Source organism: Haplochromis burtoni, unplaced genomic scaffold, assembly GCF_018398535.1.
Source record: "Haplochromis burtoni strain Fernald_Lab_line unplaced genomic scaffold, NCSU_Asbu1 Contig_81, whole genome shotgun sequence".
NCBI classification, from domain to species: domain Eukaryota; kingdom Metazoa; phylum Chordata; class Actinopteri; order Cichliformes; family Cichlidae; genus Haplochromis; species Haplochromis burtoni.
In genome coordinates this window covers 992,988-1,014,689 of record NW_024582442.1, presented here as the reverse complement: position 1 = coordinate 1,014,689, position 21,702 = coordinate 992,988, and the positions used below count along the sequence as shown (strand labels likewise).

Genomic DNA, 21,702 nt, shown 5'->3' with positions numbered 1-21,702 from the left:
AAAAAAAAAATAGAAGAAAGCGACGTTAAATGGTTCACTTTGCTCCGGGATCACTTTTAATTAAACCTGGCAATAATATATTAATTATTAAAGTAATTAAAGGACTTCACATGACTCGTTCTGTAACGATAGAGCACCATTGTGGCCCTCTTTTCTAGGTCTTCATTTCCTTATATGGTTGTTTGATTTTGATCAGTCAGCTGTCACTGACAGACAATGACTTGACTAAAGAAACAACCAAAATACACCTCACACATTTCTCCGGGCCTTTCTGTTTGTCACACCATGCAAATGTTATGCCTCTAATCAGTTTGTAATCCTCTTATAGCAGAGTAGATTGTTTCTCCGTACAGTTTCAGACCTGGCTCCAGGCTCCCCGGGCCTTCATAAAGTCTGGAAGAGGCCCACAGAGTTTGAAGGTGTCAAGAAAGGTCAGTGTTTAGAGATGATTCACAAAAAGTCGTGCACTCGAGTATCACTCGCGCTTTGCTTAATACACAGCCCTTTCTGTATGATGACAGTGCAGAAAAACTTGCTGTGTCATTGTGCCGCAGGCCACACAGACCTGTTTTACAGCAAGCTGGAAACACAATAAAGCCTCCTAGCAGACAGGTTTTTTTTCAAACCTCTTATTGTTGACATCCTTTCCTTTCTGCATTGTGCTGGACGGCACAATGCAAAACAGCATCAGGCCAAACACCCTCCATGAAGACTTTCTTCTTGATAAAATCTAAGAATTACATAACCTCCTTCCTTCAGCAGTGTTGTATGTTTAGATTCCTGCTCTGGATCAAGCTGCTATAGAAAAATAATTCTTGGGTAAGGTTTTAATAATACAAGTGACCGGTGCAGTTGTGCAATACAGAGCGCTCTTTGTGCGGGGTCATTAGTGATTATGCAACATGATCTGTTTTCCTATTTTTTGTTTTTGCTTAACAGCCAAGTTAATGTTTCTAAAGTTTAACGCTTCATTCTGTCCAAGCGTGAGCCAGGAGGCTTCAGACAAACTGCAGGGTGAGAGCGTTGATACGCACGGCCGTTTTTACTGGAACTCTAAAGGGCGGCCGTGAAACGTTAGCCCATAAAAGGAAGCCAGTTCAAAGTATAAACTGACAGCCCTCCCAGTCTGCCCCCAGCAGATATCAGTGCCACACATCAGAGGTCAAATCTCTTTCTTTATTGTGAAACATACCAGTCAGTAAGCTGCGCCAACAGCTGTAAGTCAGCCAACTCCGGGTATAACATACTTTATAACAATCATTTTGACTTTTGAAATGAGTGCAAGAAGGAATGAACAGAGTAAGGTGAAAGGAGGGGACGGGAAGAAGTAGCAAACAGACTCAAAATCATCCGAGAGGGTGAAACTCTTCAGTGGATTCACGCAACTTCTGATGCAGCAGACATCTGGGAAATGCTTCTCGAACGACATGTTCAGTGTCAATAAATATGCACTCTTCATTTTTAACATTATAGCATTTTTAGCATTCTCACTGGCTTTAAATGTGCATAAGACAGCCGTTTAGACTCAAATGTAGGGTACATCCAACAGCTTTGACATTTGAATTCTCAGCAGCATAGTCGAAACAGCTTGCACTCATCGGATTGCATGTAACAGTATACAAAGTCAGTCTCGTAACTCACATTTAATCTCTGTAGCATACTCATTTATGACCCTGGCAGCTTCCTTTTTTCCTTGTACAACAAATAGTCCTCACTTGTACTCCTCAGATCATAGGATGAGCTTTGAAAGCAAAATGAGATGAATGTTGTAAATCAGTGTGACGTTAAGCCTTCTAACAAGACTAGCAGTGTTTTAAACTCCAGCAATATATCAGCAGTATGGTAATAAACCCCAATCTAATCAAGGGAGGGGGTGATCTTGACGGGAAGACGCGTTTGATAAATGACACCATCTTCTTCATGTGCAACGGGCCTTTAAAAGTCTACATGTTATTTATTTATTTTCCTAAAATGATTCTTAAGTGGGAGAATGTGCAATATATTAGCAGATTGTGCAGGTTGCACCGGCTGCTGACTGCTGTTGCAGCGTCCCAGTGAAAAGAAAAGGCTGGGAACGTCACTTAAAAGCCGTCGTTGCAGCTGAGTGTGTCCCACTGTTGCCACTGTGTTTACACAGTTTTCAGACGCACCTGCTTTCCAAATTTGCATTTCATGGGCAATCATAATCCTTAAACCAAGCTGCAAACAAAACAGGCCATTTCAGTGTCAGGGTATTTGTCTGGGATTTAAAACCCCCCCACAAAAAACAAAGAAAAATCAAAGAGACTAGCTGTTTCTCTGGTAGTAATGACACAAGTAAACGTGTGGAAAATGTAATTAAGTGCTTTCGAATTGATCTTTGATCAGCATATACTCAACAACGTCCTCTCTAGCTTCTATCAGGACCAAAATAAGAGATACCGTTAATACAAAAGACGTATAAACCTTCATACATCTCGGGTTATAAGTTTGGTACAGGTATGAAACAACAGCAAAAGTTTCCCATCAAGCTCCGTATGACAAATTAACAGATTTTAAACCAGAAATTATTTTCTTTTCTCGGTGAATATTTCCACCTGAATGTATTCGCTCAAATCCTCGAGGGCACTTTCTTGGCTATGACGTCACAGAGAGGAGTTACAGTATAAAACATTATAAGAAACATATTGAATTTTCATGATAAATTATAAATTTCCATATATACAAAATTCTGGTGTTTTTCTTCTTTTCTTTCTTTCTTCTTTTTTTTTAAACATATGCACATATGAACAGGATCGTCCAATTGGTAAACACTAGTCCCGTTTTATCAATAGTTTCTTAGAAAGAAACGTATTCCTTGAAGGTTACAGTGAGACTGTTTGTTGTGATGTCAGTGATGATGATATTTCCCATAAAAGGGGAGGTTTTTTTAACAGGCGCTTCTTTAGATGCCTCTGTGGATATCTGCGTGTCCTCTGTCACAGGAGGTGCATCTTTGACAGCAGGCTCTGGCTCCGGCGGCGTTTCTGCTTGAGCTTGCTTCTTAGTCTTTGGGCAGCTGAGGTCCATCGGCTCCTCTTGACTACCCAAATCCTCGTACGTACATACACCGCTCTGGCGTGGGCCGTTGCAGTGGAGGTCCATAGGTTTATCCTGAGGTGGCGTGACCACAGTGCTGGGCACGCTGAAGCTCCTCGAACTCAGGTAGATTTTGGATACACTCCTATCCTCCACGGGATCGGAGAGTTTTCTCTTGCGGTCAGCGGGAAAAGAAGGGATCCGGATCTGGTCGACAGCTGTTGGCGTTGGAATGTTGGTGTGAACAGCCCAAGAAGTCATAGGAGAGCTAGCGGTCAGCTGTAAGGGTAAATCGTCCGGTAAATCAGCTTGACCACGAGCCACTTCGGTGTTGTATTCCTCTGCTGTGCTTGGTGAAGGTTTGGAGAAATGCCTGTCCTTTGGGGAACACTTTATAGGATGCTCCGCTACAGAGAGGGAACTTCCATTACAAATCTCTTTGGGGATACCGTTCTCCAGGTGCTCCTCCAATTTGGTTGCATGTGCTGGGTTGTTTTCTGACGTCTTCATGTTTTGGGGTTTGTCTTCCCTTGATGATTCCCCGTGTTTACCCTTTGCACCGTGAACCTTGTTACTGTCCATATATTTGCTCATGACAATAACAATACGTCCGTTCTTGTTTTTATTCTTGATTATCTTCATTTTGCTGCTAATAGCACTTGGCAGGGTTGCATCCTTGGGATTGGGCTTAAGGGCGTGCTCACTCTCCGCCTCTTTAACAGCCGGTTTCCTCACTTCCACGGCCAGCTCCTTGACTTTGCTCAGGCAGCCTGTGTCTTTGTCACGGATCCACTTCTGCTGCAGGGCCAGAGGTAAGTTCCAGCCTGGATTTGCAGGTTTACTCGCTGCCTCCTGAACTTTAACCACCTCTTTGAGCCTAGAGGCCTGCGTGTCGTACATATTTGGGTCGGGCTCATAGTGGTGGTGCTTCTTGCTGTTTAGCTGATAGATGAACTTCTTCTTGTTGCTGGCCAGCTGGTCACCGGGGACCTCCTGGCTGCTGGGCTGGTACTGATGGTGCTTCTTGCTGTTCAGCTGGTATTGCTGAGGCTGGGAGCGCTGCTGTGCCTGAATGGGATCAGACTTCAGGTTGCCTTCTACATCCTGAGATGTTTCTTCAAAACCAGCAGGAATGCTTGATCTTCGGGCAAACGAGGGCACCTTCAATAAGAGATGAGACTCAATTCAGCAATTTACCCACATTTAGACAAAGCTTGCACTGTACTCCACAATACGGTAACAAAATAAAGAAAATGTGAGAAAACTGACTGAAATTCTGGGATTGTTTAAAGTAAAATTAAAGCTCTTAACCAGAGAAGGGTTAGGGTTAAGTAACATACCGACCTTATTATGGAATCTCTGCTTATTTGGCAACACTAAAGGGAAGTGCTTATAACAGCCAAAATGCTTGTGCAAGATTTGTTTTCAGAAGTAGTAGTTTTTCTAAACTGCTCCACCGAATTTGTCATGCATATTTTTTTAAAACTGAAAACTGAACTGAGTACACTAAGATAGCTTCATTAAGACATTAGTCATAACAGAATTGTGTGGTCAGGCTTGACAAAGGGGTGACTGTACCTCAGGAGGTGCAGCAGGTCATCTAATAATAGGAAGGTTGGTGGTTTGAAGTATACTGAAACCCAAGCTACTCACCAATGCTTTCACTGGAGTATGAATGTGTGTGTGGAAGTACAGCAGCAAAGCGCTACATAAGAACCAGTCCATTTACAAAGCCGTTTGTTCTTTTATGGGTTGGGCATAAAAAATAATAAACTAACATTTGTTGCTTGAAGACCTAATATTAAAAATTATAAAACCTATCAGCGATCGAATAAAACTATCCAACGAGCTCTCAGCTCGCCGCCACCCTCCCACCATGTTGCCCCCTCCTGCTTTACCAGTACAGGCCGACCACGCTGACGTCAGAGACGCGGTAGCCGAACGATTTGACTATGACCTCAGGTCAGTGAAGTGCCACCTGACGTGTCACGCTCCATCTCAGATTGTCGGCCACGTGTGACTCTGGCAGGATGGTATGCCTCTTAAGGAGTGACAGTCCATAACAATCAGCTCCGAGTCGCTCAAAATATATAATCACACTTGGCTCAGGTCATGTAAGCTCAGGCCTTTAAATGCCTGAGCTGAGGAAATTAAAGCGGAATGCTGCTTTGAACCATATATTTTCGTCTTGGGATAACAAATGGCAACATGAAAGAAAACATTTCCACTGGTACTGATTCATTTGGTTCAAAAAACAATGAAAAAAAAACCCCTCAGGCATAAGACCCAGTTTCAGAATGAGTGAGGAGTGAAATTCAGCTGCACCCTGCCCCCCCCCTTTAAAAAAACAAAAGAAAGAAAGCAACACACGATAACAAGACAGCAGCTCTAGCACACCTGACAGTATCCCTCCTGTTTAAGCCTTTGACAGATTCAGTGGAAATGTTTCTACGGAAACCGTGTTGTGATGACTCATACAATACCTGGAGAAAAAGATGTTTTGGTTTCGGCCCACGTTTTCGATATCCCATCAGCTGCTCTTGCCTCTCTCTGTGAAAACAAAGAATAATGGCATTAAATCTCATGCAACATGCCCGTCTCCCATAAACATATAAAATGCTTCATTTCCCAGACATCTTTAGAAACCTACACGTCTGACGCTTGAATTATTCAAGGTCAAAAGTGGAATTTTGATTTAGAGGACTAATGAATGCCCGCATGTGACCCACTGCAAAGCATTATGGTCCTTATTTGCATAGCTCTCCATGGTAATCGGTCCATTCCTTATTCTCATTATACTGAAGAAATTCAATTAAGGCTAAAGCAGGGAGAATCTCAAACATCCTCCCTCCTACAGCACACCCTTCCCTCTTCTTACATTCAATCTCTAATTAGGGTCATGAGGTACAAATGAAAAGGGATAAATACTACATTGTGGAGTACATCTGGGATACACCCTAATGCCAGGCCTTGTGCAAGACAACGCCTACACTTTGAAAGTGCAGGGTGAAGAGTATCAGATTAATAACAAACATCTACTGGAGCTGTTTTTATTGAGGGAGGAGATGCAGACGTGTGTTTTTGTAGTTGCACTGGCTAGACCAGGCCCGGTCTTTGAAATATTGCTCCCTGATATAAACCTCTACTCATCACTTGGCTCATAAATAACAGCAGTGGGCGAAGGCCGGCTGTACACAGGCGTCACCAGGCGCGAGTAAAGCCAGCCTATTGTTGCTACAGATGTTCAAACTATCGGCGCTGCCAGAAGATTGCCACAATAAACAGTCGACGCTGTTATAATGTGTATGATTTCAAAAAGGCGACTAACGGGGTGACCCCTATTCACAGAAGATTTGGCAATTACAGACTCCCTCGTCGAATCCCATCCCCCATCCACTGGGAGCAGAGAGGAATCCACACACACACACACACACACAGTGCAGAGGCAGCACTCCATGACCATCAGCACACAGCCACACACACACAGAACCAGGCAGGCGGACAAGCAGGCTGTGGGGGAATATGAGAGCGGTACACTGGAAACGTTGAAGAGCGCTTGCGTGTCAATTAGCCTTTTCAGAAAAGCAAATTCCTTTCCCCAGCCATCATGTCTTTACCCATGAGCTGCTGCCTCCTGGTCTACAGAGAGAGAAAAGATCTCAGGGGCTGCATGGGTCCAGCAACCCAGACAAGATGTAGTTGTTTGTGCGCTGTAGAGTTTGAATGAACTAACATCTCCACCTCTTAGGTAGACATTGACCCGTTCTTGATTGTTTTACGGGCCTCTGGGTAAACCCAGATTGATAGCAGGCTGTCAACACAAGCATCCAAGGTCCAAAATGAAGATAATTTCATAGAATGTGTCAAAACTGAATGCTGAGCAGAAGCCAGCCTAGCCTTTTGGCAAACTAATAGTGAGGAGAATCCCATCAGGCAGCAGCGTGGCCCTCCTCACATCGAAACCCACAACAAACCTGCTGTGCTCATGTCCTGAACACTAGTCACACTCTCCACAGTGCAGCTTATCCTCTGGCTCCTGACTGCACAGCAAATTAACGCGTCAAACATTATCACGCACAGATTACACTGCCTTTTAACTGTCCTTCATGCATTTTGTGGCAAATGCACCTTCTCCTGTTTTCTCTGTTAGATTGGCCAATGGCCATCCTTGTAGCTCTCCAGGCCAAAAATAACAACAACAAAAAAAAAAAAATCACATTTATTATGATAGATTTTTATAAAGAGAAAATGGAGGTCCTCGTGCAGATCCCTTCAGTCCATTAGCACATTGAGGAATTCTCACTATCATATCCCTAGAGTTTTTACACCAGGGAGAAGGGGGGGGGGGTTTAGCGCTAGAGTTACTAGCGCGCCCCTCCTCCCATGCCCTTATATGGCCATGGCTGCACTGGAGGCTGAGCGGCCTCGTCCGAAGTCCACGTCTCTCTCACCTGTGTTGAAACGCGACGAGGAGGCGCGGGTCAAGGATGTTTTCCTCTGGCTCCCATGTGTTGTATCTGCAGAGAGGAGCAAACAACTGTCAGAAAGCTGGCACGTGCAGCCTGGCTTTTCCACCCCCAGCTGACAGGCGCACAGGGCTTTGCCTATGACACACACACACACACACACTCCCACGTCTTCACAACTAATGTGCAGTTAGAAAGGAAAGCTGTATCCAGATCTCCAGTGTAATGTAAAAACAAATGGTTCCTGCTTTGTTTTTTTCTTTTACTGTTATTAAATCAAGATGATCGAATCTGCAAGGAACCCCGCTAAGTCGCAGTGCCCGCAGCAGGTTACCAGTCATGGGGACATCCACTGGCAGAGGGGGGGAAATGTCAAACAGAAAGCGTCTGTGTGAGCTCTCCAAACGCTTCTCCAGCACCAACATGCAGTCGGCCATTTTAGCACTCCTGTCTCGTAAAATTCGCTGGCAGAGCAGAAATAATTAAAACGGGATTACATGGCTGTGCCTAGCCCCCCCTTCCCTCGCATAAATTAGTGAAGGCATCCGCGGATACACTGAAACGCATACCGACCGCGCTCTTCCAGCTTCTACACACACTCACGCGCGCGCGTACAAGTCACTGTGCACGCTCGCCCTTCATGGTTTGCGTTTTTTTAAGTAACAACACTTGATCTTGTGACATAATATTGAAATGCATCGTTTCGATGCAGAATCGCTGGAAATGCATTAGAAAGCGTGCAGTAAGACTTACTTGGGAGACCAGCCTCGCCACTTGACCAGGTACTCTATCTTGCCCTGTGATGGTGGAGAAGGAGAAAATTTTTTTAAACCCGACATTTTCATCGTCCGCGCTTTTTTTTAACCCCCATTTCTTTCCCACAAAGACGCTTCGTGTCTCTTTACCTTTCGTATGCGCTTCTTTTCGATGCCCTCCACCGCAAAGACGTGCTCTCCAGCGGCAGGGAGCTCCATTCTCGGCTCAATCTGATCGAAAGCGGACGGGGAGTAGATGTACTGCTGGCTACGCACAGTCGATGTGCCGTCCGCTCGGTGCGTGCTGTGCGCGCTTGGTAGTTTTCCAGTTGTATCCGAATTCAACTGTATCCCCCCCACCCCACCGCTCTCCCTCTCTCTCCTTTGCACACTCCACGGTCTTGGTACTGAGCGTACAGACATTCACAGTAGTGCGGCTGCGAGCAGCTCTGTTCGTGCAATAGCTTCAGCTCGCCGTGTGACGTCAGGAGGGGAGGGGGGCAGTGTGGATTGGGGGACCTTGCAGAAAGGTTTTTTTTTTTTTATCCCGAGCGTACCGGACGGCGGGACGAATGTTTGGGAATTCAAATCAATCCCAACTTTATCGTCACGAGCACGAAACCCGCCCCTGTAATGGTGCTAATGTAATGCTTTGCTGTCAAACGTAAAAGTGGAGACGCTCGTGAACACCCCAGAAGCCACTGAAATCACTCTGAATGACTTTTATTCAACTACACTTCACGCACAGGTGTAGGTAAAAGGCAGACTCGTTTGCATCAGTCATGCAAATTAAAATGAGCGCGATATTCCAGCAGAAGTTAAGGTGATCTGTTTCCAGCAGTATCGGAGCAGTCGTGTAATACTGCGAGTGATTGGGGCTGAAATTCCGTTTAGTCACCTGTTTTTCTGCTGTGGAGCAAACACTGGTTTATCAAGAGACCAGTCTATAAGCGCGGGAACAAAGGTGGGCCCCGACCTTTTACGCGAGAGCCCAGTGTCACCAAAGCTCGGGCCATCACCCCACATCAGACTAGCTGACTAAGTTATTTAAAAGTAGAAGTTCTCTTTTTGTTTGCTATCCCTCTCCGTGAATCAGCACAGTTGTAGATGTGCACAGTGGAGCTTTCTAACGGCGCTGTGCAAATATAGGTCACACACGCTCAGATAGTCAAACCAGTGCCATGTTCCCTGGGCTCAGTGCTGTTAATTTGACAAACGAGAAAGGGGTTGCTGTGCAACTTTTACTCTACCTGTGACAACTTTAAAGCAGTCGAATCAGCTCCCACAGCCCCTGATTCGACCCCATCCCCCCAGAAAACACCACGATAGCCTTTTATAGCTTGAAATATTGGCCGTATCCACATAAAGACAATTTAAATCAAGCGGCATAAACCACATGAGCAGTGAGCATGTTTTCTGGGCTGTAAATGTCATCCACGTTTAGTCAGCTGATTTATATGGACTTTATTAGTGCACAAAAGTACAGTTTTTGTGCGTAAATTGTGATCGCCACAAACCGTAATCAGCAAAAACGGCAAATTTCGTTTGTGTGCGATGAGCCGATGCTGCCATAAAGAAACTAACAAGCCAAAAAAGCCCAAGCTTTTCTCGCTTCAAAAAAAATTCAGCACCACAAGGGTTAAAATGAAGCCTCTAAGCAGAGCGGCAGCGGACAGCCTATTAAATACAGGCACGATATATCTCTGCCCTGCCATATAAGGTAATGGCGCAAAAGCGCCGAAATATCGCATTTTACACTCTTTAATTCCCGAGTTTGAGCCCTGAAATGTGTGCTGGAGGGGGTTAAGAGCCAACCCGTCACAAACAAGCTCGATTAAAGCCGACTATTTATGCGCTATTCCCGATTTTTCTCCATGCCCTTCATCCGCGGCCAGGGAGCGTATACGCCCTGCTTCCCTAGCAACAGCACGAAAGGGGAGAGAGAGGCAGAGACACAGAGGGGGGGGAGAGAGAGTGAGAATTTAAGTTTGTGACAAACAAACAAAGGTCGTGACAAAATGACACCAAAGAATACGTTGTTAATCTTTTCTGTCGAATCGAAAAGCGCCTTCAAAATCGTCGAGCTTCAAACTGCACAGACCAAAGGGGGGAAAAAACACAAATCTGGGAGCTGTACAGTCTTCACAGTCAGCTCTGTTTACTCAACAGAAACCCAAAATACAAATTATCTATCATTTTATGTTTGTACCGGCGGGAGGGACGCCTGATGTCTGCGTCAAGACAAAGACATTCATTTAGAAAATCCTCTGACTCTGCTTGTCGGGGAGATCTGATCACAGCGCAACATCATGTAACCTGAATATATTTCACAATGAGTCTGCAATCAGTGGGCTTCATCTCAGTGGGATTTAATAATCGCGCATTATTCTGAATTAAAACACTGTTGCCAACACCAGGAATGACACTTTTATTATTTTTACAGATGCGTGAGGATTCTTTTCTTTCTTTTAGATTTTTTCCCCTCCCACACGAGCTTGAGCTCACTTTATGTGGACCGGTGTGAATGTTTTATCACACCTGCGATTTCCATTTGTCCCGAAGCACTGTGGTAATTTTTCTGATCACTTTGGAAAGTCATCACATGTAGATCGAATCGTTTACAGCGCCACAGCTGCGTGTTCTTGTTTGGAAATGAGAAGGTTTCTGGTGTTCCACTCGCTCCCCGTGCCCTCTCAGGAATGCGCTCAGGTGAGCTCATGCCCTGTTGCAGTTGTTCACCTGTGACTTTTCAGAACGAGATAAACGTCGCTCCGTGGAAATCGACCAGATTTCGAGGGCAGATTCGATTGCCGACAGTGAGAAAAAGAGAGAGACACAGAGAGAGGGAGACTGAACAGGCATGACTGCCAAATTTAAAAAACACACACACACAAAATACACAAAAAAGTGAGCGAGTATTTTATCAAAGGAAGGGCAAACAAAATCTACCGATGCCGATTCAGAGAAAAAAAATTACAGGTGGGATAAGTTTGTGTTGTGAGTCTTTGCATTTTATCCAGGAAAATGCGTCATAATAAACACCAAACGAGCCCAAGCAGACTGCACAGTCAACGCTGTTCTTATACATTTTTTATTAATTAAATAATTTCATTGTCAATAGTTCAAATTTTATGGACTTGTTTTTTCCTTTTTCTTTCCTTTTTTCTCCTTTCTTCTTATTTTCCCTAAGCACCAGAGTGTTTGCAGAAACCCCTCTCCACGTTTATTTTGTCCTTCCTGTGGCCCGTCAAGGTCAATCGAGCCGTTATCTAAAACACGAGGATAAACTCAGGGTCAACCAGTCTGTTTTTTTATCTCCTGTTTGAAGGGACTCTTTTCAAACAACCTATGGCGTCATCCGCAACAAGGCTCTTCGTGCCACTGGTTCAGATGATTACTCAGCAGTGAGAGAAAAGAAACATTTTAGGAAACGTGTTTAGGTTGGCTACTTTTATATCAAAACTACAAACTTTTTTCTTTTTTTTTAATTAGAGGAGGTGTTGTGATAATCCTGAGTGGGAATTCTACAGAGGGGGGAAAACAGGCAAGATGCAGAAACTACATGGCTGTGAAGATGTAAGAATGTTTGTGGTGTGTGTGTGTGTGTGTGTGTGTGTGTGTGTGTGTGTGTGGGCCAGGGTCAGGTAAAGTCGTGATCTATGATCTTTAGTCCAGCCTCAGCAGGAAGCATAGAAAGCTGAGTCTTCTGACCTTTTTTCTATTGCAACACCAATTCTTTCATCATTTTCCCTTTCCCCCCTCTTTCACACACACACACACACACACACACACTCTGCATACACACAGCTGGCTCACTCGAGGAGCAATCCACAAAATGGTGGCTCTGGGTAAGCCAGGAGGCCTTCCCTCCTTGGCACCTGCCACCCGCTGCATCAGGGCTGCCAGCTGAGGGAATCGAGAGAAGCGAGAGGAGGGAAGGAGGTAGCTGGGAACTTGTGACTGTTGCAGTGTTCAGGAAAAAGGAAAAAAAAACGTTGCAAAAAGATGGAGGATGGAGACAGCAGAGAGGGACGAAGAACCGTGGCCAAGCATCTGATTCATTCCTCCACAGAGGAAAAGAGAAAAGGGTTGACTGGTTTAAGGACAGAATACAAGGACAGAGTGGAGAGGAGGAGAAGGAGGATGAGGGGTGGGGGGTATTGCAAAAATGTTTAGAGGGCCCTGAGCCATTCTCAGAGTGCTCAGCAGGCAGTCATTAAGCTCCGCTATCAAACAGGCTGATGTGGCAAGGACATGCAGATGAAACAAGAATGGCGAAGACAGAAGAATCAGGGTCGCGCTGTTGCCGAAAACAGATTATGAAACCTCCGAATGACTGAAACAAAGGCTCTTTAATTGGCTACTGTAAATATGTGCTGTGATTCCCAAACGTGAGTCTGTTCGGGGATAATTACGCTTTTACAAAAGCTTTCTCCTTTCCAGTACCTGCATCCCCTTCCGCTTCAAGTGCTAACACAGAAATCTCTCCTTTCCTTTGTCTGCCCCTGACATATGTTTAATTATGATAATTGTAACAAATGAAAGCTATTAGGAAGTCATTCATCTTGCAGATTTTAATGCGCTATGAGGAACGGGTGGGAAGATTTGTGTGTGTGTGTGTGTGTGTGTGTGTGTGTCTGTGGTAGCTGGTGAAGGGTGGGGGGGGCAACGGAAATTCCTCCTCCAGTGTCATTGTCACGGCCATTGTTGCGCCGAGGGGTGCTCCTCTGCCAGGGTGGCCCCACCACCACCAACACCCAGCGACCACCCTCCTTTCCTCCCTCCATCTCCATCACTTCTTTTCCTCTCTGCCCCCCCCCCCACTGGCCTCCTTGCCTGCGAGGCTGCCGTCGTGTGGGGTTCACACCCTCCCCTCAACTCCACCGCCATACACTTTCCCCATTGATCCCCCGCCTCCTCCCTACCCAGGAGCCTGAGCAATAGGTGGGGGAAAGGGAGCCTGGGAGAGATAGGAAGGGGGGCATAGAGAGGAGTAGGCTTCCAGGGGGTTGGTAGGGGTGAGGGCCAAGGCCAGTGGAGGAGTAAGAAAACGAGGAGGAAGGGGGTGGTGCAGTGGAATTCTAGCAGACTGTAGCTGAATACAGGACTTGTCGATACTGTATTGAGCTGCAGCCATAGGCGAGGAGCGAGGACATCAGGCCGCTAACAGGGACGCATCTTTGTGTTCTAGCACATTGCCACAAATGTGCATTCAGAATGCTGCGGCATGCTGGAATCTCTTGTTCACTACCATCGGCGACAGATACTCTGCAGCTCCATGCAGCAAGACACAATAGTAAGCTTGTTCACGCAGCACAATAGTAAAGCACACAATAGCATGCTTTCAGACAACAATAGCTGAATAATCCACTGAGTAACTGCGTGGATTTTATTTTTTGTTTGATCTAAGGCAGAAATGAATCTTACTGGATGGGATGGTGCAGTTATTTTCACTGGTGCGAAGACCTCACAGTGGCAGGAACAGCTCTCTCCAAATGTGCCTTTGACCCAGTGTTCAGATTTAGCTCCCTTCACTCTAATGCCATGCTAATTATGAGTGACACAGGCCCTTATCCTGAGAGCTCCTTTTCCTCGCTTTTCCTCCTCTCCCCTCCCCTTTTTCCTCCCCCCAACCCATCTCCCGGGAACAGCTTATTTGCCTGTTTTTAATTGCGTTTTAATTTACATGTAAGCCTGCAAGCACCGTGATGAGAAGCTGGGTTTTTTTCTTTCTTTTTCCCCCCTTCTTCTTCTGCTTCCCCATTTCTTTCCATCTCTCTCACCGCTGAGGAATCATTAACCGCAGCTTTAAAGAAGAGGAAGGGCAGGCACGATGGAGCAATAAGACTCAACACTGCACAAACGGGCACAACAAACCACAGCAGGGGGAAAAAAAACAAAAAAAAAAAAACAAGCGCAGGTTCCTCTTTATGGGGTCAACACCGGTTCAGGAACAATCAAGTGTCCAGGGCAGAGAGAAACATGGCAGAGAGCGAGAGATGGGAGGGGTAAATGGGAGGGGAAGGGTGGGGGGTGTTGCGAGCTGATGATGTAGATGAAGCGAGCATCTCTCCATCAAAATGCAATAAGAGGCAGAGTGGACAGAGAGCTCGCAGGTAGACAAGTTTAATGTGCTCGACTATCTATATGGAAATTCAGCCACACAGGCTGTTCACTCTGCTGCTTCATTTTTCATAATTCACTTTGGCTTTTTTCTTTCCTTTTCTTTTTTTCCCTTTTTTTTATTGGCTGCTCGGGGGGAGAGGAGCAGAGAGATAACGCAAGCTTTCTTTACTTGACAAAGAGCATGACAGGGATTTAAGATTTGTATAATATTTAGAGAGATAATCAAGCCGCCACGGTGCGTCTGCCATTTCTCACAATAAGGTAACTCACAAACTGCCGTCCACAGCAGTTCTAAAGTCACAGTATAAACAAAGACTTTGCTGCACAATGTTATCTATTGTTTTCATTCTTTGTATTTCACTCTCTGTTTTTTTTTACATTCTTGAGCTACACTTTCAGAACCTCAATTTAAAATCTCTCCAACTTGGAGCTGTGCATGCATCCTCTCTGTATTCACATTAGCATAAATCTGTTTTACATTATAGAAAACTTTTCCGACAATAAGCCGGAATACCCACACGGCTGTATAATCAACCCTCACACCCACTCTGATGGCCTAAGGCAAGCCTGTCAGGACTCATAAAGCAGGGCTGGCAGTATGTGCGCCTGTCAGTCATCGCCCTGTCGCTCGAACTGCTGCACCAGACATCATACACTCAACACAGGAACCCGTTGTGTGTCACAGGTACTGCAGCTTACCACATCAGAACAGAAAGGCCTCTTCCTGAACACAACAGCACAGACAGCCTTTTGTCTGTTGCATGTCCTGTATTATCCCCCTCTGCTGTTCGTGAGGTCCTGTTGTCACTGCGACTTGTTGCAAATACGTCAATTCAGTGTAGCACATAGCACACCCATATGTACATAGCACGTGTGTCAGCTGAATCCCTTTAAAAACATTTTTTTTCTTGTTTCATGTTCTTCCGTGAGAAGAAAATAATCACTATTTGGGGGACTTTACTAATAATAATACAGTTATAGACAACGGGAAATCTGACCTGCACGACTGCCTGATGAAAGCTGAGGTCAATACACTTGGTTAATAAGAAAATTAGAAAAAGACGCCTATTTAAACTTGCTCATGCTGTTTGATTTGAGTTTATGACTTTTAATTCTTTTGTGTCTCTTTACTGTTATTTTATCTATGCTGTGGATTTGTTGCTTAATTGCTTCCAAGGTGTCATTGAGTGTTTTGAAAGGTGACTATAAATAAAATGTATTCTTCTTCTTATTATTAACATTTCATTTCAGTGTGTTGGATCTTTGTTAGGTATGCAGAAACAATATTTCATAGATATAATACTAACCTTTCATGCGTATAGATCACTCCTTCCAATCAAAGACAGAAAATCAAGGCATAATTTAATGCTCTGTGGGATAAAACACATGGGTCTAGGATTAAACTAGGATTGCTGCACTGAAACTGCATCACTTCCAATGTAAGCGATGGAGGGAAAGAAAACCTGTATAAAAAAATGCTTTACAGCTCAGCCAGAGTTAAGGTGATGCCTCCAAACCAGACGTGTTTTTAGTGCAGAAAGGTGCACCGGCGACCAAAAACTCCACCGAATATGTCGCATAAAATAGACTTAAATAATTATACAGACTCTAATGTTGCTGAAACAGTACTTGTATTGGACAAAGTATGTCACTGTGAACCAAATGTGAGCCACTCTGTTCTCCAGAAACAGAAAGCCTATATTCTTTTTGGCGTTTCTAAAGTCAGGAAGGAACCTTTGAGCGTGCCAACACTGTGATTCCTCTGTGATTTAAATACATTCAGATTTATTGGTGGAACTCAATGTCGAGAGAAATCCCTCGCAACAATAAGCGCCATCAGGCTCTCTAGTAACGCCTGAATCAGCAAAGCTTAAGATAATACACCAGCTTCTTCTTTGTTGGCCGTAAGATGCCGAGAAAATATTGCCTTGCTTACACTGGGCGTCCTGTGTGTTCCAATTCGATATGGTTTCTCCGTGATATATCTCTCTTGTCTTCTTGTGATGGTTATTTAAAGGGAGGCCCATGGATTTTCTCCCCCGCATAACATAATGGCAAATCAATAGCACAAGCCATACGGGGAAGAGTGGGCTTTTCATAGAGCAGCCTAAAGGATGGGAGGCTAAATTGAACTGGAGTTTTGGCAAAAAAAGGGGGGAGGAGGGGTAGATGGATTTTAAAACTGCATTAAAAATAAATGTGTAATCATTCTTGTCTTTTGTGGGTCTGAATGAGAAATTTCTCCTCCTCCTCATCATCATCATCGCTGTTAAGCTGCGTGATTGTTTCTGAAAGTTCAAATGTGCAACAATTTTAAATTTGGGGATTTTGTTAATGTGCAGGTCAGCTAGCGTGTCTGAACATGTGACAGGCGTGTGGAGGAGTGTGTTGTGCCTGAAAGGTCTCAGGTGTGTGTGTGTTTTTGTTGTGTTTGTGTGTGTGTGTGTATGTGTGCACACCTACTTATGCATGTTTTTCCCATGGTGAGGCCTGTCAGCCAGGAGATGTCTGACATCATCCACTGAGCGAGTAGGTTTTCCACTGCCTGAGTTATAATATATGTGTGTGTGTGTGTGTGTGGTGGGGCGGGTGTAGGAGGAGGAAGATGGTTGTTATCATGACTTATGGATTGGAAAGCAGTTCCTACTGAGCAGAGAGAACACAGGAGTGGTTACACAGAGGAATGCTGGGTTTTTTCTTTCCTTTCTTCCCGTGGTCAGAGTGGAAGCGGTCAGGACAGAAGGATGAGGAGAAGACTGAAATCAAAGAAAAACAAGGAAATGAATCTCCGTGAGCCACCAGCAGTGACGACAAACACCAGGGGAGAGAAGAGACAGCTGTCAAAATGCCTGGAGGTCTTCTTGTGTTTACACTTTCCATTTTGTCAGTCAGTGCCTCCTCCATAGTCTTTATCTCTGACACAGCTCGCAAGCCCTCCGTGACTCACTGCGCTCTGAAGTGCTGCGAACCTGTCTTTGCGGGAGGAGGAGGGAAGGGCTGAGGATCACCAGCAAATCCTGCTTAATCATTCCCGCTACCGCTGCTGCTGATAGCCTTTGGGTACGATTTAAGGATGGGGATAGTGGGGGTGGGAAATAAGGGAGTTGCACCACACATCCAGATATCATGACAGCTGAGGCAACAGTTTGTGACTGTTCAGCTTCACTCCCACACTGACCAAACTGAAGGTTGTCTTCTTTAATTGTGTGGCGAGTTGGAGCGCCCTCGTTGTGGTGAAGCTTGCAAAAATCTTGGTTCCTTAGCTGGAAATTTGTTGTAAAGAGCATTTATTGTCTTTTTCTTTTGGCTGAGAAGCGCTGATGACTAACAGGCTGTCAGGTTGATCCCACTTCTCTCCACGTGGGCGCAATCAGATCAAACACACTAAACTTCTAATTCATGCTTTCATTGGCAATGAAAGCATGAATTAGAAGTTTAGAAGTTTAGTGGCCAACACAAAGTATTTTAGGCAGTGTGCTGAAAAGAAATTTTTTTCTACCTAATGCACACAACACAGTAGATGATGAAGAGCTCTGGTGTAATTTTTTTATAGATGATATTGTGTCACTTTATCATATCGCAGATCTTGGGGTGTGCCCCGCACCTTTGCAAAAACTCCACAAATAAACAGTGTGTGCCCTGTGCACGCTCAGAGGTTAGACTGATATTACTAAAAGTGGATTATGGGCAACATCACAGTTTCACAGGTTTTTCTTAAACACAAGGCTGGTGAGGTTTATTTACACGCACACACACATTTTCTGCACATACTGGATTGCCTGGTTTGAGTCTAGTCAGAGTAATAGAAGACAGAGCCAGGAGGAGAGCTGGGATGTGCAACATTAAACTAATGCTGAACTCTCACTTTTCCAACTTCCTGCTGAATCTGACTTATCGTGTGCATTATCTCGCTCACAGAGTCATGCATACGTGTAGAAATGTGCACACAGGGCTAGTTTGTCACCTTTTTCTTACTTCGGATGGCTTTGTTCTCAAACACTTGAAGCTAAAGAAGGCTGAATTGAATCTTCTAATTTCAGCAATAACAGATCATTTAGACAAAAATATACACCCTCAAAATTCTGCAGATTGCTCTGTCGAATGCAACTTACTGATTGGATAAAGTGCTATCTTGTGAAAGTACCCAACTCTCAAAGACAAACCCTTGTGGTCTAGGCAGAATCACACCACAATGTTCACACATCCTGCTAGAGGATGGATGCAGCTACAGAAACACAACCTAACAAGCTATGCAAAAAAACAACAACAAAAAAAGCTTTATGCTTGGTTGGACTCTTTCTCACACACACCGCAGACACTAACAAAATCTTTCTAGTTATCAATCATACATGTGAAAACACGCACAGCAGCCACTTGATCATCTGCTCTGTCCTATTTCTGCAAAACTGCCAAATCATGTTGTTTCTAGCAACGCGGCTCAGTGTGCATACCACAATGAGCACATGTTGCAAGGTGAAGAAAAGATCAAGTGCCACATTCACAAGTCCACTCATTTTCTCTACTGCAAAGGTTCTAAAATCAGGAAAACCAGAGGGACCTTCCACACTTAATTGCGTCTTGAGGACATGTAGTCTCCTTAAAGTTTAGCACTGTGACTGGATAGTGTAATTTGAGCCACAGCTCTGGGAGTTTGCCGTACAGGCTGTGAGCTCAGAGCTCCAAACACATATATTACGAACAGAATTTGGGGAGTGATAAGTTAAGATTATCTCCCCAGTCTATGGGTGGATGCTGGGGTGGTGAAGGGGTTGAAACAGCAGCCAGATGACATGTTGGATGGATGTGAAATTCTCCAGCTTAAATAGACTGCCGAATTGGGAGGGAAATAGAAAATGACTGAGAGTTGACTTCTCGAGCTATCTTAAAGGCTTCGCTCCCTCAGTAGTGGTTGGAAATGAGGAGTGCAAAAATGTGTTCACTGGACTTGAAAACCAGACTAAAATGAACTGAGCAAATGTGACTCTTTTAGTATTTTTATTTTTAACTAAACATTATCTATGAGGTAGGGGAAAAGATGCACGAGTGTCCTGTAACACACAAAATAAGCTCTAATAAAATACATCCTGAAGTTCCAGTCGATAAAAGGACCAGCCAGTGTCCCGAACAGGGGCAGAAATGTTCAGGCACAACATCTGCAGCCTGAAGTTACTGCCTGCACGTCATTTACAAATCACCTCCAGTTTATTTAGTGCAACAAACTCCATGAGACTTAATTCGTTTTGCACCTGATTCCAGGCAAAAGGAGCTTCAAATTTAAACTCAGTGCCAGCTTTAGGGGCAGATAGAAGGACTTGAAACCAAAGATCATAACTTCCTGTATTTTTCTGATGGATGCAGGCCAGTAAGTTAGGTGGGAGCAGAACAAGAAGGGGCTTGTTAAGGAGAATAGACCAGCTGTTGAGTCGCCACAATAAAAAAGCAACCACAACCTTTGTTATAAAACTCATTATTGCATTATTATTAATCTTTGGCTCGCTCTACAGTGTGTCTTTTGTCCTGTCTCCCTCCTGCTTCCTCAGCCTGGTTCTGCCGGAGGTTTCCTGTTAAAAGGGAGTTTTTCCTCCCCCGTGACCAGGCGCTTGCTCAAAGGGGATCATCGGACTGTTGGGGTTTCTCTGCGTTAGTGTGGAGTCTTTACCTTACAATATTAAGCGCCTTGAGGCAGCTGCTGTTGTAATTTGGTGCTATATAAATAAAATTGAATTGAATTAAATTGAATATAAACATTGCAAAGATGCATGTGTATAACATCAAAATACTCCGAAACTGGCAAAAAACAGAGTGTAAGCAAAGTCTCTTTCTTGGCTCAAAGGAAAGGCAGAACTTAGCTTTAAAGTAAAAGGCAAGTTTTAACTTCATTTGTTTTCACCTGTTGCTGAATGTGAGGTGCAAAATGTTAACAGCGATAAAAACGTCCCCTGATATCTGCTAATCACCCATCAGCAAACATTTTTTGTGAAATAAATAAACTGCTTCCTGTTCATGTTATTGCAATAAAACACAAATTTTCTGCAATATTTAATTTTGACTCACGTTTCTAAAGCTGCTTATATTTGTGAATCCTCCATAAGAAAGTGAAGTCATTCCACGGGGACTAATGAGGGGCCCATTTAAATAACACACTGTCAGTCACAGGCAGGCAAACCCTGGACAGATGAATTAACTAGTGCTGCCTCTGCCCTATGACCCACAATTTGACTGCAGTTCTCATGAAAGTATTGATAAAAATGGCCACATGAATGATTGCATCAGTTACGTTATTGATGGGCACGCGGAGAAAGTGTGTAATTAAATAGTCCCCGGTGTGCGCTCAGGTCATCCTGATCGCTATCAGCAATAAACAGGAGGTGGACAGCGAGGGGCTGGAGATCAATGCGAGTGTATCGGATTTCAAACCCGGAAACACAGATTTACCCGCCCCCTCCCCCAATGCAATTTTGTGGCATTTAACAACAAAATTTACAAGTGCAACCAGAAATCTGAACATCACCATCAAATATGCGTAATTCTTCCTCACACGATCTAATTTTGTGTCATGTTTCCTTGTCACACGTATATCTAAATCCTTCTCCCTCTGGGCTCGTGCGCGGTGACCTCTTCCATCATCTGCAGCGGAGAATGACTTTGATTCCTGTTTCGGCGCCTCGTCTCATCCATCTCTCGCTTCTCTCCATTGTCTGAAGCCGCATTTAAATGACAGTGATACATATGGCGCATTACAAAGACAAAAGGTGGACAAGGCCCAGTTTTTGCTCGCATAAAAACCGTGACAAGACCACGGCGCGACTCGACCTCACAGCGCCGCATAAAACATTCACGCGAGCTGGGAATTTAACGGCAGTGTCTTTAAAGGCAGCATCCAGGGACTTAGCCGGGCTGAGGTGTGCGCTGGGATCCCATTAAAATGCACTACAGAAAATGAGATTTGGGAGAGCCCTGTGAAAAACCATGCGTGTAATCATCTCTCTTTCTCTCTCAGTTTATCTGCGAAGGATTTGGAGGAGGCTTTGGTTCCCCACCCGCCCTGCCCCCCCAATCTCCTCCATACCACACATTAATATTCATAGAGAAGATTTCTCTTTGCTGTCTGTTGTTGTAGCCCACAGACTTGGCTTATTAGGAATCTAAAATATGGTTTGCAGACTCTCTGATGGGAAAGGCTATTGTGATTTGTGTGTGTGTGTGTGTGTGTGTGTGTGTGTGTGTGTGTGTGTGTGTGTGTGTGTGTGTGTGTGTGTGTGTGTGTGTGTGTGTGTGATACTTGGCATCAGTCATGT

The 21,702-nt window shown here is 44.5% G+C and overlaps 1 protein-coding gene across 1 annotated transcript; it reads right to left on the bottom strand.

Annotated features, from left to right (window-relative positions):
• Positions 1 to 1,155: 1,155 nt before the first annotated feature.
• cbx4 (chromobox homolog 4 (Pc class homolog, Drosophila)) lies at positions 1,156 to 8,770 on the bottom strand. Its single transcript, XM_005925411.2, has 5 exons — positions 8,429 to 8,770; positions 8,277 to 8,320; positions 7,509 to 7,574; positions 5,541 to 5,607; positions 1,156 to 4,218 (listed from the first exon to the last, which is right to left on the bottom strand). The coding sequence occupies exons 1-5, from the start codon at positions 8,699 to 8,701 to the stop codon at positions 2,818 to 2,820; spliced, it is 1,851 nt and encodes a 616-aa protein (XP_005925473.1). The 5' UTR covers positions 8,702 to 8,770; the 3' UTR covers positions 1,156 to 2,817.
• Between the last annotated feature and the right edge of the window lie 12,932 nt (positions 8,771 to 21,702).

Coding starts and splice junctions, on each gene's coding strand:
- cbx4 (XM_005925411.2), bottom strand. CDS start 8,701: ATGTCTGTACGCTCAGTACCAAGACCGTGGAGTGTGCAAAGGAGAGAG. Junction 8,321..8,428: donor AAAAGAAGCGCATACGAAAG/GTAAAGAGACAC, acceptor CCACCATCACAG/GGCAAGATAGAGTACCTGGT. Junction 7,575..8,276: donor TGGCGAGGCTGGTCTCCCAA/GTAAGTCTTACT, acceptor TCCTCTCTGCAG/ATACAACACATGGGAGCCAG.